At 42.5% G+C, this 11,907-nt stretch overlaps 1 protein-coding gene across 2 annotated transcripts; it reads right to left on the bottom strand.

Annotated features, from left to right (window-relative positions):
• Positions 1–558: 558 nt before the first annotated feature.
• LOC121607870 (probable E3 ubiquitin-protein ligase HERC4) lies at positions 559–9,693 on the bottom strand. Of its 2 annotated transcripts, XM_041938883.1 has the most exons (23): positions 9,471–9,693; positions 9,228–9,345; positions 9,023–9,099; positions 8,549–8,770; positions 8,364–8,455; positions 7,596–7,726; positions 7,004–7,128; positions 6,834–6,910; positions 6,639–6,757; positions 6,427–6,486; positions 6,158–6,263; positions 5,691–5,889; positions 4,672–4,820; positions 4,473–4,589; positions 4,057–4,155; positions 3,728–3,892; positions 3,469–3,609; positions 3,146–3,312; positions 2,963–3,029; positions 2,764–2,834; positions 1,927–2,110; positions 1,700–1,802; positions 559–1,333 (listed from the first exon to the last, which is right to left on the bottom strand). In XM_041938883.1, exons 1-23 carry the CDS (start codon positions 9,691–9,693, stop codon positions 1,116–1,118), a joined length of 3,030 nt encoding a protein of 1,009 aa, XP_041794817.1. In that variant the 3' UTR covers positions 559–1,115. The 2 variants fall into 2 exon arrangements, with proteins under 2 accessions (XP_041794817.1, XP_041794818.1); XM_041938884.1 differs by lacking the exon at positions 559–1,333 and having other exon boundaries at positions 1,703–1,836.
• Between the last annotated feature and the right edge of the window lie 2,214 nt (positions 9,694–11,907).

The following is an 11,907-nucleotide window of genomic DNA, read 5'->3' as shown; positions in this document are numbered from 1 at the left end:
TTGCATTACTAGCTGGTCAATTCAGGTCAGTGATAAAAAGTTTAAATCCTCAGCATGTAGCTACAATTCTTACTTTCATCATGCAACTTGTCTCCCAGTAAGCTCCTTATGTCCATTTCATCTCTTTTATTTGGCAATCAGTGCTGTAAACTTGTGGGTGTATACTACCTTAACTGCAAAAACCATCAAGCTAGCACTAGATGTGGGTTCTGTTTAGTTTTAGAAGTTAGACACTCAGACAAAATCCAGATATTTAGAAATTAGATTGTGTCTGATGAAACAAAACAGAATGCATGAACAGAGGTAACCCCCGGACATGCCTCTTAACATTTTAATTCTGCCGTGCCTGTACTACATCACCGTTGCGGGACTGGTCAGGACTATTAGCCCACAATGCCAGTTTGCAGAAGTTTGGCATAGGACTAACCTCTGTGCAAAGGTTTGTTTACTTTCATGCATGGGAAGGCAGATTTCCAGGTTGGAAGAAAATGAATTATAACATGAATAAGGAAAATACAAGAGGGAGTAGAAGATAACAGCAAATAGCACTGGCTTTGGTATTTTCAAATTACAATTTTTATTATCTTCCATACATGCCCATCAATAAATGTGAAAGTGAGAAAGCAATATATATGTATATATATACTGTAGCCATTTTAGTATAATATCCCAATCAAATACTGCTATACATACAACCTGAGTAATCCACTGAGTATCTTTAAGCCCCACCGTCACTACTGCTTGAATCCACTCTGCAACAGCAGGGGTCACATCTCGTTTTGTACTTCATTAAAAAAAAAAAAAAATCTCATGTGATAAATACAATAAATTGCACAGTCCTCAGAAAGTAGAGAATTAAGCTTTGCTGTAAACATTTGTTTTGCATTATTTTAGCACGTTTCCTTTAACTTGGCCCCGAAACAACAAACTCCATCACACTCTCAATTCCCTGTGGCACAATCATAAAAGGAAATAAAAGTAAATAACTTTTAAACCGTTAATGTTTTCTAATACACAGGTACACTAGCAATAGCCACAAAGGCTGCTATCTACAAATGTAAGGTCTTGTGTTCAGCAGACATACAGTGAACTGTCAGGGTACAGTCGTCCCACTATCACCTGCACACTCTTCTGTTGTTGCTCAAGGCCTCTGTCAGCTTGGTCTGCATGATCCCCTTGGTTGAGTACAAAGGCAGCTCCAGGACTGAGAAACATGTGTGTGTCTCAGGGTAGTACTGGTCACACGAGAGGTCCCTGACTTGTTTAACTCGGACTGTCATCTTGATCTTTTCCATGCCAAGAATAGGCTCCCTCTCAAAACCTGTCACAAACCCTAGCGGAGGGGAACATGGTTATCAGCCAGTTTCTCGCTTTTTAATTGAGTTATTTTTGTGACATCCTTAGTGTTGAACTCTGCGCTGCCCTCTCCCAAGCTCAAACTGTTGAATCAGACAATGTTATCGCTGCTCTCCATTGCTCTTAAAACATCACCTACACTGCAAGTGCATTTTCCTACATGCTCACCAGAAAGCAAGTTAATGTATGTACAGTAAATGCAAAAACATTCATGAACCATTTAGACTGAAATAGCTGCAGGTGATAAAACAGTATTGCTAATTTAATTATATGCCAGTAGTTTTTACATTACAATTTACATGTCTAGACTGTTTTGAATGTTAAAATCAGGTACAATACTTACAAAGGAAAGCTTTCTTCTGATCCTCAGTTAGTTCATCGAAAACCTCCCAAAACATCTGTATGGTGGGATGGCCAGCATGGTATCCTCCCTCATAACCTGTGTTCTAATCACAGTGAAACAGACTCTTACAATGACTCCTGTAACAGACCGGTAGAAATGAAGATGTCATAAATCTGTTGCAGTTGCAGAAAAGCTAGACCAAGAGCAGCTCTTGTTCCGGAGTGTACCTGTTTCAGCTTTTCCCAGTCTCGGAAGTCTTTTCCCACCAGCACTTCCTGCAGCTCCTCGGGCCGAAACAGCTTCACCAGATCTCTGTCACACACCTGGAAGAAGCCTCGCTTGAACTGCTGAAACACACCCTCCACTGACGTGTTGAAGACATGATTCACGTAGGCATCCACAAACTCCTTCCTGTTTGGAAGATTGAAGTTTCAAATCAGTAAATAGATTAATCTGGCAAATTATGAATTGCTCTGTTCCAATTTATTTTGAGCAAGAAATAAAGTGTAAAGTAAGACCAGGATAGAGGCAGAGATCTCTATAAGACAGCCAGATATGAATTTGAGCGAGCTGTGACAAAAGCCAAACCTAAGTATAAAAACAGTCTGCGGGACAAACTTTGAGCCAAAGAGATCAGGGAGGTCTGGCAGGGTGTACAAGTGATTACAGGGAACAAACAGACAGCTCAGGGTGAGGACCCCCCAACACACAGATAAATTCTGTTGCAGATTGGATTTGTAGTCAGATGAACAACTCGGAGCCTGCAGTCCCTCCTTTTATGGTTAAAGAGCACAAGGTTAAAGCCCTGCTATGCAAACAAAATAGCAGGAAGGTAGCAGGCCATGTGTCTGCATTCACTTTAAGGGACTGCACCAACCATCTCGCCTCTGTTTTCACAGATGTGTGTCTGTTTTGTCTGTTTTTAAGAGCTGCATGTGTTGACATGGCAAGTCTTATCTGTCCAACAGACATTTTCCGGTGGAATTTGGCAGAATAATTTCCTCATCTACAAAACATATTTGTGGTGTACCTATAGGATCAATTATGAACCCTTTGGTCCTTACTTATTTTGACTTGTCACCGGCTTTCCAGGGTTTTCAGGATCAAGGTCAACCTCTGTGCCATCCCAAGTGATCTGTTGATGAGTTATAAGAAAGAAGAAGGTAGTGATTGCAGTGCTTTGAAAAACAATAACAGATAGTGGATTGTCAGTTGGATATCATAAAGAGAACAGATTACATAAGATATCTGTGAAACACCTACTAAAAAATCCATGTACAGGTTTTCCAAGTCATCATCTTTGTAGTCTTCCAGGATGTACTGCAGACTCCTTGAAACACAGTAAGAGGAATCAAATTTAATCTGTACAATGTTTCTGTTCTGATCACAAATTCAACCTAAAGCCAAGAATCTGTGTGATTTATAAATACACGAACTCTCTCTTACTCTCCAACACATGGGCTGAACTCTATCAGATCCTCCAGTGAAGGCTTTACATTAAGCAGCTTCTTAAACAGAGCCAGTGGGAAGGGTAGGTGTATGATGCACTGGTTGTACAAAGCCAATCCACTCAGAACTCCAACCTGGAAGTGTCTCTGGTCATCCTGTGCTGCCTGGTGTTGATAGTAGAGACATTTTTACACCAGAAAGTCATTTATGAGGTAAGATCTGAATTGAATATTGGCTCATTGTTACGGATTATCATCAGGAGGAAATTGATTAAATACAGTGATTTCTGTGTTTTCCTGTATGAGGATGTAAAGTCTTACTTTGGAAGGGAACCATGCCAGCGTTTCAGAGTCATTGAACATGAACATCTTAGATTCAGCTGACACTATCTCATGAAACACTTCGTAAAAGAAGTCTTTTCTGTAGATGTTATCGATTGTAAGGTTTTCATCAAAATACACCTACAAGACAAAATGGCACAAAGTTTAGTATCTTATGCGAGAGTCACTCAACAACAATGCAAGAGTTTTAGTAAGACTGGCCAGGCTAAGGCTATCACATCAAAACGACGTGTTTTACCACAAGTGGCATCTTGCAGTCAGTGTCATCAACAGCAGCCAGTTGTTCAAAGGTGTCTTCTAAAACTGATGCTCGCCTCAGGTTCAGTTCAAAGAACAGGTCTTGACGCTGCGGGAATCTATTTTCCAACATCATGTCACAGCTGATGCCATAAACTGCTTCCCACTGAAATAAAATAAAAGATTTCATTTCGCATAACTTATTAAACCATTTCTGTGTTGTGCAGCTGCCAGCTAACAGTGGTCTGTGTCTGTGCATGTATTATTCCATGCTGCAATAATGAGTGTAAAGGCCAGTTCTCATGGAGCACAGTTAAAGCTGTCAGTTACCTGGGTGCAGTAAGCATTAAAGTCAAAAGCCATTTTCTTTGACTTCAGATCCATCACAATTGGAAAGCTACAGAGGATCAGTGGCTCAGCATGCACATTCTAAAAGGAGGACAAAGCAAACAGGCACTTTACCTTTAACAGTTCATGTATATGACAGCTATTGAAGATCACAGATTTTTTATGTGTTTTTTTTCATGAATGGCCAGTGTCTGAAAAGTGACAGAAACAAAGGGAGACAGACAGAGCGACTTGATTCGATCCCATGATCTACGGGCACAAGGCTGCTACTATTGCCTGCTGCCTGACACCCGAGTGTCCCCAGTAGGGGATTAATAAAGTCTAATCTTATCTTATCTTATCTTATCTTATCTTATCTTATCATATCGTAGCTCACAAACTGATGTTTTTTTTTTTACCTTGTGTTGTGACTGTAAACGCCAAAGCCGGACATCCTGAAGAAGAAATTCTCGGCCAATCATCAAATAGAAATCACTTTCTGGAATCCTTCGAGGTTCTGCAATCCTGCTGTTGGCCTTCAAAACAAGCATTTTATTTAGTTTAAGTTTTTGTAGCGAGAGGCATTCACACAACATGTGGGTATCAACTGATACTAACATTGTACATATACTGGAGGACTAGCAGCAGGTTTCTGACTCCAGAGTTGCGAGGTACAGGCTGAAAGGACAGGATCGCTGACAGGGCCTGCTTCCACACCTTCACATGTTTCACCATGGTGGAGGGCGACAGTGAAGACCACCAGTCCCCTGAGGAAGACAACATGGAGATTTGCAGACATCACCGTCAAGGACATACTTCAAGGTTTGGTCCTGGCTGATTTGGTGACCCCCGTGGTTACCAGGGTTACGGCAAGCATAGCTTAATAACTCTTGTTACTGTGTCTTTTAACAGCAAAGGGCAATGTTGGAAATAAGTGCTTTTACTTGAACAAGTGATCCTTTGAGTTTTTTCTGTGTCTGATAATCCACAAGTCAATCCAATCAATCAATCAATCGCTTGTTGAGCTGCTACTTTACTTAACTTTCTTAACAAAGTTATTCAGGATTAATTGCAACAGCGATCTGATTTCATGGTGCACACAGCAGAAGGGGCTTTCAACATGCCAGCAGGTCACGGTGAAGCCGGTTACCTCGCTGAGGAGTTGGAGGTGTGCAGCCTGCTTCTTGCAGCTCTTCAGCTAGCAGCTCACTGTGGTCGCTCCCACTTGTTGCATTACTTTCTTCGATATACAAAACTCACCCCCAACTGTCCAATGTCTGTTTCGCAAGTGGATTTTCGAGAACTGATCGCAGTCAGTGCTAAATGCAGGGACAAATATATTGCATTTCCTGTGACAGCTTCACAATAAAAGCCTTGTTGCCTGTCAAATTCTTTTCATATGAAGCAGCAGCAGTAGGGAACACCCTGCTAGCATTAGCAGTAACTTAATGCAGCTCTGATAGGGTGTAAAGAGAGTGAACAGTGTGAGGCTGTGCAATCAATGAAATAAAAGTGCAGTGGATCATTTCCTGTGAATCTCTCATGCTTCCAGTAGGGAGGTAATCTATACTTCACCTTATTAGAAAAGTAAGAATACAGATTTTATGCTAATGCTACACGTGTGGCGGTGACATTACCGATGACCTGGAGGCTGTCAGCAGACAACCTTACTACAGCAGCAGCGACCGCCTCGGCCAGCTTTGTGCTGCATTGTGGATGTTTGTGTCTCTGGATGACGCGCAGCAGCTCAATGAGAAGCAGGTAGATCCTCAACCCCTCCACGCCTACTGGATTCATATCAAGGGAGGGAAGCAAGTGCAGAACAGCAGCCTCAACCTGGCGGTTTGAAAAGGATCACAAGTGTCACTCATCCGTCAACCTGGGTGCAGGTGTGTAGAGTGGCTGTGTCTGCTCGGGTTGGTGTTCAGGGAAAAGTATCAGGACTATTGGGTCATTGCTGACATGCTTCAGACAAGTTAAAAATCAGTTTTAAGTATGGAGTAAAACGCACCATTCTTAAAAGGAACTCTGATATTCTAAGAAAAGATACAAAGATACTGAGACAAAACTTTTCATACACATTACATACATGTCAGTTACATACCTCTGCCAAAACATGATCCTTTTTTACCAGTTTCTTGAAAGCAAGTTGTGCAAGTGACAAGTTCAAGCCAGAGTACTTTTGTGAAGTCTGGAAATGTTTATCTTTGCTGAAAACACAAACAGAAAAAACTGTCCTTAGACACAGCAGCGCTTTGAATGTCTGCCATCACATCACCACCCATCCAACGGTTGTTGAGATATTTCAGACCGATATTGCCCTCTGCAGACCCGTAAACGGGAAATGTTATAATTCACCAGTGATGTGTTTACCTTTGCTCAAGGAAGCTTTTATTCACAAAGGATGCAGAGGAAAAGGTCCTGTGAACTTCCCTGTGAAGATGGACATTTTTTTATATATTCAAGAGAAAACAGTGTTAGAGGCTTTGGATGTCAGAGAATTTTTTAATAATTAACATGAGGTTATTTTTCATAGCAACAAACCAACTACATATTGCAAAAAAGTGCTACTGTGTTATACTTACTGTTGTATCTTTTTCCATGACTTTGAATCACATTGAGAAGTCCATTTGTCAATCATGCCCTCGAGACATTGCTGTGTTACACTGCTGATACCGGCAATGTTTGACTCCTCATGAACTTCCTGTGAAAGAAACAAACTGAGTTGTTTGTTACACCTCCAACCTTCATGGCCCGTACAGACTGCATCAAGTTTGTACCTCATTAGATGTGCATGTTGCAAACGAACAGTTTCCTCCAGCGAAGATGTCTTGAATTTTAGGATGATCAGCGGTGTCTGGAACAGTGATTGAATAAAAGTGTAATCGCCTTCAGAAAATCATTCATTGCATTCTCATTACTGAATTCACTTATTAAAGAGATATGTCACCCTGTGGTATCTGGACAGGTAGCGGCACAGATGGATGACTCTCCTCTCCACGTCCCAGCTGCCCTTGCTCTCCACACCCAAAGGAGTAGACCCTCATGGAGTCCGTCATCACTAATGTGTGATGTCTGAACAGATAATATATTATAGTCAGCATTTTAATGTCATCAGAAACATACTGTAAATAAACTGGACTTTGATTGACAGCTTTTCACAGTTTTCATTGGCGGCCCTGTTTGCAGGCTACAGTTCAGTAATCCCTCCTGCTTTCAAAAGACAATCACAGCATCACTGGAGTTTCATGATTGTTTTCAAAGCAACACCCTGAAACAAGCACATTTACATTTTACAAGGCGGCTGCCGGATGATTTCAATTACATGTCGTAGTGGAAAGTTTCGTGTGAATGCAAGTCAGGCGCCTTCTCCAGTATCGTCATGGTTATTATGACAGTCAGCTTCAACAGTGATGGCAACTGAGAGAGACTGAGTGGGTTTTGTTTCAACATTTTTCTAACCCTAATCCCTGCATGACTAAAACTGCCACAACTGGAAAACGTTAAAGAGGAGAACTGATGCTTTATGAAAGGGGCTGTACCGTCCACATGCAATCTTGGTGACCTTTGCCCCCCAGAGCTCTGCAACAAGCCGAGGTCGTAGCTCATCGCTGAATGAGTTGTGTCCCAGCTGTCCGTACTGACCAGAGCCAAACGTGAACACTTCACCTGTCTGAGGAGGCAAACAGATAACTGTAGTCTGACGTTCCAAAGTCATTCGCATTTACAAACCTGTGGGATTCAAAATGTCAGCACTTTTTTTTTCTTTACAAAAAGCAACATGTTGATAAACTTAATACTTTTTTATTTTGTCTATACTGCTCATTTGAATTAAAGTCACACTAACAAATATCCTTGTATTAACCACTGATCCAAAGACGGCTACTTAGTGAAAGGTGTCGCTCGCAGTGATGAACCCACAGCTGCAGCCCTGTGGACCGTTTGAGTGCCTTTCAGCTTACTGTTTTGGTTTCAAAACCTGTAACTTCACGGCTTTCTGTTCAGTCTCACTGCTCTCAGCCACAGCAGGCACCAAACGGCCAGATGTGCTAACTTTACACTACCTGCAGAGCACCAAACGTGTGTTTGTGTGTCAATGTACAATAAATGTTTCTGTTCATCAAATTGACGTCAAGCCTTTTGAAAAGAAAAATACATCTTCTAAACGGGTATCTACGACTGATGAGGAGGCACTGTTAAAATCTCGGCCTGTTTCTTATGTTAGCTGACTTCGTCTTCAATCTTTCGTATAAAGCGTTAGTAATTTTGTGTCCAGTATTAGAAATTGTTTACAGCTTTCTTCGTCTGACCTTTGTCAAAATGGCGGTGTGGTCTTTTCCACAGGAGATGTGAACTGTTTTCTTCATGTTTAGGCAACGAACAGAAGTCGGTGTATGTCTGTCTACAGGAAAGAAAAGAAAAGTCATGTTTACATGGCACAGAAGCAGTATATGTTTGAATAAATACAAGATAACACGAGCGCTTTTTATTTTACCTGTCCTGTCTCCCAGCCCGAGCTGTCCACAGTCGTTTCTGCCCCAGCCGAACACACCTCCAGACACAGAGGTGGCGAAGCTCTGCTCTCCCCCTGCGGCGATCTGGACCAGGGGGATCGCTGACAGAGATCGGAGGTGTTGGGGTGAACTGGCGCCGAGCTTCCTCCTTCCCAGACCCAGCTGGCCTCTGGAGTCCTGGCCCCATGTATACACCTGACCATCTGTGGAGGAATCACCATGACTTCGGTCGCTCAACAGCTGTAATCTGCTTTCTCAAACACTTTATCTTTGGCCTCTCGGTCACTTCTGGTCTACATCTTCAACACTAAACAACATATGGTGTCCACATAGGTCTGTGCACTGACTCATTAAATCCAGTGCACTGAATGCTGGAGGGCACAGAGCTACATGTCTTGACAGGAATACTGGTTGTGTTCACCATTTAACTCATCACACTGTACACTTTACCGTACCTTTGGTCAGAGCCACTGAATGCTGGCTTCCACAAGCAACATGAGAAACTGGTATGTTGGACAAAGCTTCCAGAGGTCTGAGAGAGGGAAAACAGAAAAGAGCAGCACTCAAATACCTCCTGACGATGAATCCAGGTGAAGATCTAGTAACCATTGTGCACATTTTGCTGCAGATTTCGGACTGGACAGCAGAGCTTCTTCTTACCGAGGAAGGGAGGTGTGAGCTGTGTCCACACAGAGAACGCTGCCTCTGTCAGTCAGCAGTGTGACCGCATCATCGCCACAACTCACAGCCTGAATCTTCTCTTCACATTTCACAAACTCTGCAAGCACACACGCACAGGAGCACAGCAGGTGTGAGCGGATGCGCACGCTGACACGTCACTTTTACTGCAAATAAGAAGGCTTCCCTTTGCAAGAGAAGGTAGAAACACATCATGATGCTCACTCTGTCTTCCTCTCACTCTTCTCCCATCTTCGCTCTCATTCGTTCGAATGATGAACGAGCTGCCGCTACTTTTGACGAAGGCGAGCACCCTTTGACCTGCGGACAGATCCGCGATGCGGTCTCCCAGTTTTAAGTGATGAACCCCATCAGGTCTCGTTCTGTCGATGAGCGAGCCGTTCTTCAGCCGGAAGCCGCCGTGGCTGTCCTCTCCCCATGAAAGCATCCTGCGTCTGCGCCTCCGCAGCAGCGACAGCTGACTTTTACGCTCCAGAAACGAAAGTGAAACTGAAGTCTGCTGTGAGCGAGGAAAACAAAACCTGAGCTGTGATGATGAAAGGAAACAAGGACCAAACTGACACAGCACAAGATTTCAGCTTTAAATCCAGAAAAAACGAAACAGAAACTGCCGAGAGCGGTCCAGCTCGGTGTTTTTAGCGCATGCCGCGGCACTGAGACGCGCACTGAGGACTTGTAGCGCGCGCTGCGGTGTCTGGCTGCGTCAGATCAATAGTTTGCTCACCTTACAGGTGACTTCTGCCGACTGAACAGGCTCAGTCTGGAGCTTCTTTAAAATCCCCTCTTTAAACGTTTCTGACTGTTTTTATTCATGTTTATTTTATCGCATTCGCTTATCCATGTGGTAAAAACAAGTTAAAGAGGACACTGAAAGAGGGGTTATAAGAAAAACACAGTTTTGAGGGTGTTTTTTTTTTCTTTTTTGCCATTTCAAGAAAAAAATATATATAAAGCACCCTTTTAGACAGAGGTTACAAAGTGCTTTATATCAATATCAGTGCAGAAAATGAAATAAGAGAATTCAAATGCCACAGGCAAAGCACAGAGAGAAACATTCAAAGATCCATACAAATGCAACAAAGACAGAAAACTTTCAGCAGCCACTCACTAACCTGAGCAACCCTTGAAAATGATGTCTGTGTTACCAGCTATCATAGATCAGATGGCCTCCACTAGACCCACAGAGCATCTTCATCTCAGATGGCACATAATACTCATATGGGAGAAGCTCTGTAAAAGGCCTCTGTAGGTGTATCCTCTTAAAATGAAAAATTTAAGGTGGTTAAGTTAGAAACCTCATTAGTAACTCGATTAAATGGCAGTTTAGTGTGAAAGCCAATGTGTGTCAGGATTGAAATGGTTGTATTAACTTCATGAACAGGATAATATTTACAAACCTGATGAGCATGGGAATAGGCATTCAGTTTGGGTCTCCAGATTAAAAAAAAAATCCTCAAATGAGTAAATATTACTGTACATTACAAATAAACGGATAACAAACTGGTTAAATCATCATGGAGACATATAAGCTTTATCATTATAAAGACCCTGGATCAAAAATGTGGAAGTGATGCAGCAATTAGACTCTCAAACCACCTGAAAAGGTTCAGCCTCAGCTTCACTCTCAAGCATTAGTTTCCTTGAAAGGTAAGGACACAGATCGACCACAAGGTGGCGGTAGAGACTGCACTTTAGTGTCCTGTCTGGACTCCACTATGAGTGGAAAGGAAACATTAACTCTCTGCAACCTGGGAGCATTTTTGAACCAGTTGTATTTTTTTCCAAATTATTTTACCATTCAAGTAAAGACTGAAGAGATAACAGGTGATGCTTTGAAATAAAAACTCAAGACTGTCGTGCTGGAGTTTAAACCTCCAGAGGTTATCTCTGAAAGATCATGCAAAGAGGAGACAATGACAGGAGAAAAAAAGAGGTGGCAAGAACGGTGGTAGACAGAACAAAATGTAAAATACTGCCTGACAGCATCTCTGCTCATCACTGCTGCCTTTTCTCCCTGAGTCTGTTAATCACCCTGTTCTGCCTCTCAGCCAGGCCTGAACAACAGGAAAAACAGTCATGTTCAACAGATATTGAGACAATGTGCAGTGTGAGGCATGAGTTTATAAGGAATGGCAATTCCTGCATTTCATTGCAGCAGAAAACAAATGATGAAGATGTGACTTTTGCTGGGTTTTGTACCAAACAAGCAGGCCGCAGTATCTCTGCTGCACCTCGATGCCTCATTGATGATGGTATGTTGAGGCAGATTTGACTTTCATCAGAAAGTTGCTGTGGTAAACTGTTAAATGTTTGGGTGGAGCTATGCAGGGAATTACATGAGGTTACGAAACTACGTGAACCAATAAAAATGATAAGGGGTAATGTCTCCATTTGTTGGATTGCATGGAGTTAGCATGGCTAGCGGGCTAACAGCAGCAGCTCTCAAAGCTGTAAATCACACGGCGTTGTGCTCTCATTGATCTCTGTTCTTTTGGACGTGATTCGTCCATCAGCCCTTCAATCTTTTCATAAACAGCTGCCAGAGACTGTGGAAGCTTCAGCTCAGTCTGGACGAACATCGCCTCGTCTCCGTTTTGTGCCATAGAGCAATAAAACAGATTTCCCTCCAAATCCAACTCCG

This window comes from Chelmon rostratus, chromosome 6, assembly GCF_017976325.1.
Source record: "Chelmon rostratus isolate fCheRos1 chromosome 6, fCheRos1.pri, whole genome shotgun sequence".
NCBI lineage: Eukaryota > Metazoa > Chordata > Actinopteri > Chaetodontiformes > Chaetodontidae > Chelmon > Chelmon rostratus.
The sequence above is the reverse complement of the archived record's forward strand: the minus strand, read 5'-3'. Positions and strand labels throughout refer to the sequence as shown.

Bases quoted from the DNA above. Each gene is read 5' to 3' on its own strand.
- LOC121607870 (XM_041938883.1), bottom strand. From the start codon at position 9,693: ATGCTTTCATGGGGAGAGGACAGCCACGGCGGCTTCCGGCTGAAGAAC. The intron at 6,487-6,638 runs GTAAGTATAACA...CCATCTTCACAG, and splicing joins TCATGGAAAAAGATACAACA to GGAAGTTCACAGGACCTTTT. The intron at 4,590-4,671 runs GTTAGTATCAGT...CTTGTTTTGAAG, and splicing joins TCCTCCAGTATATGTACAAT to GCCAACAGCAGGATTGCAGA.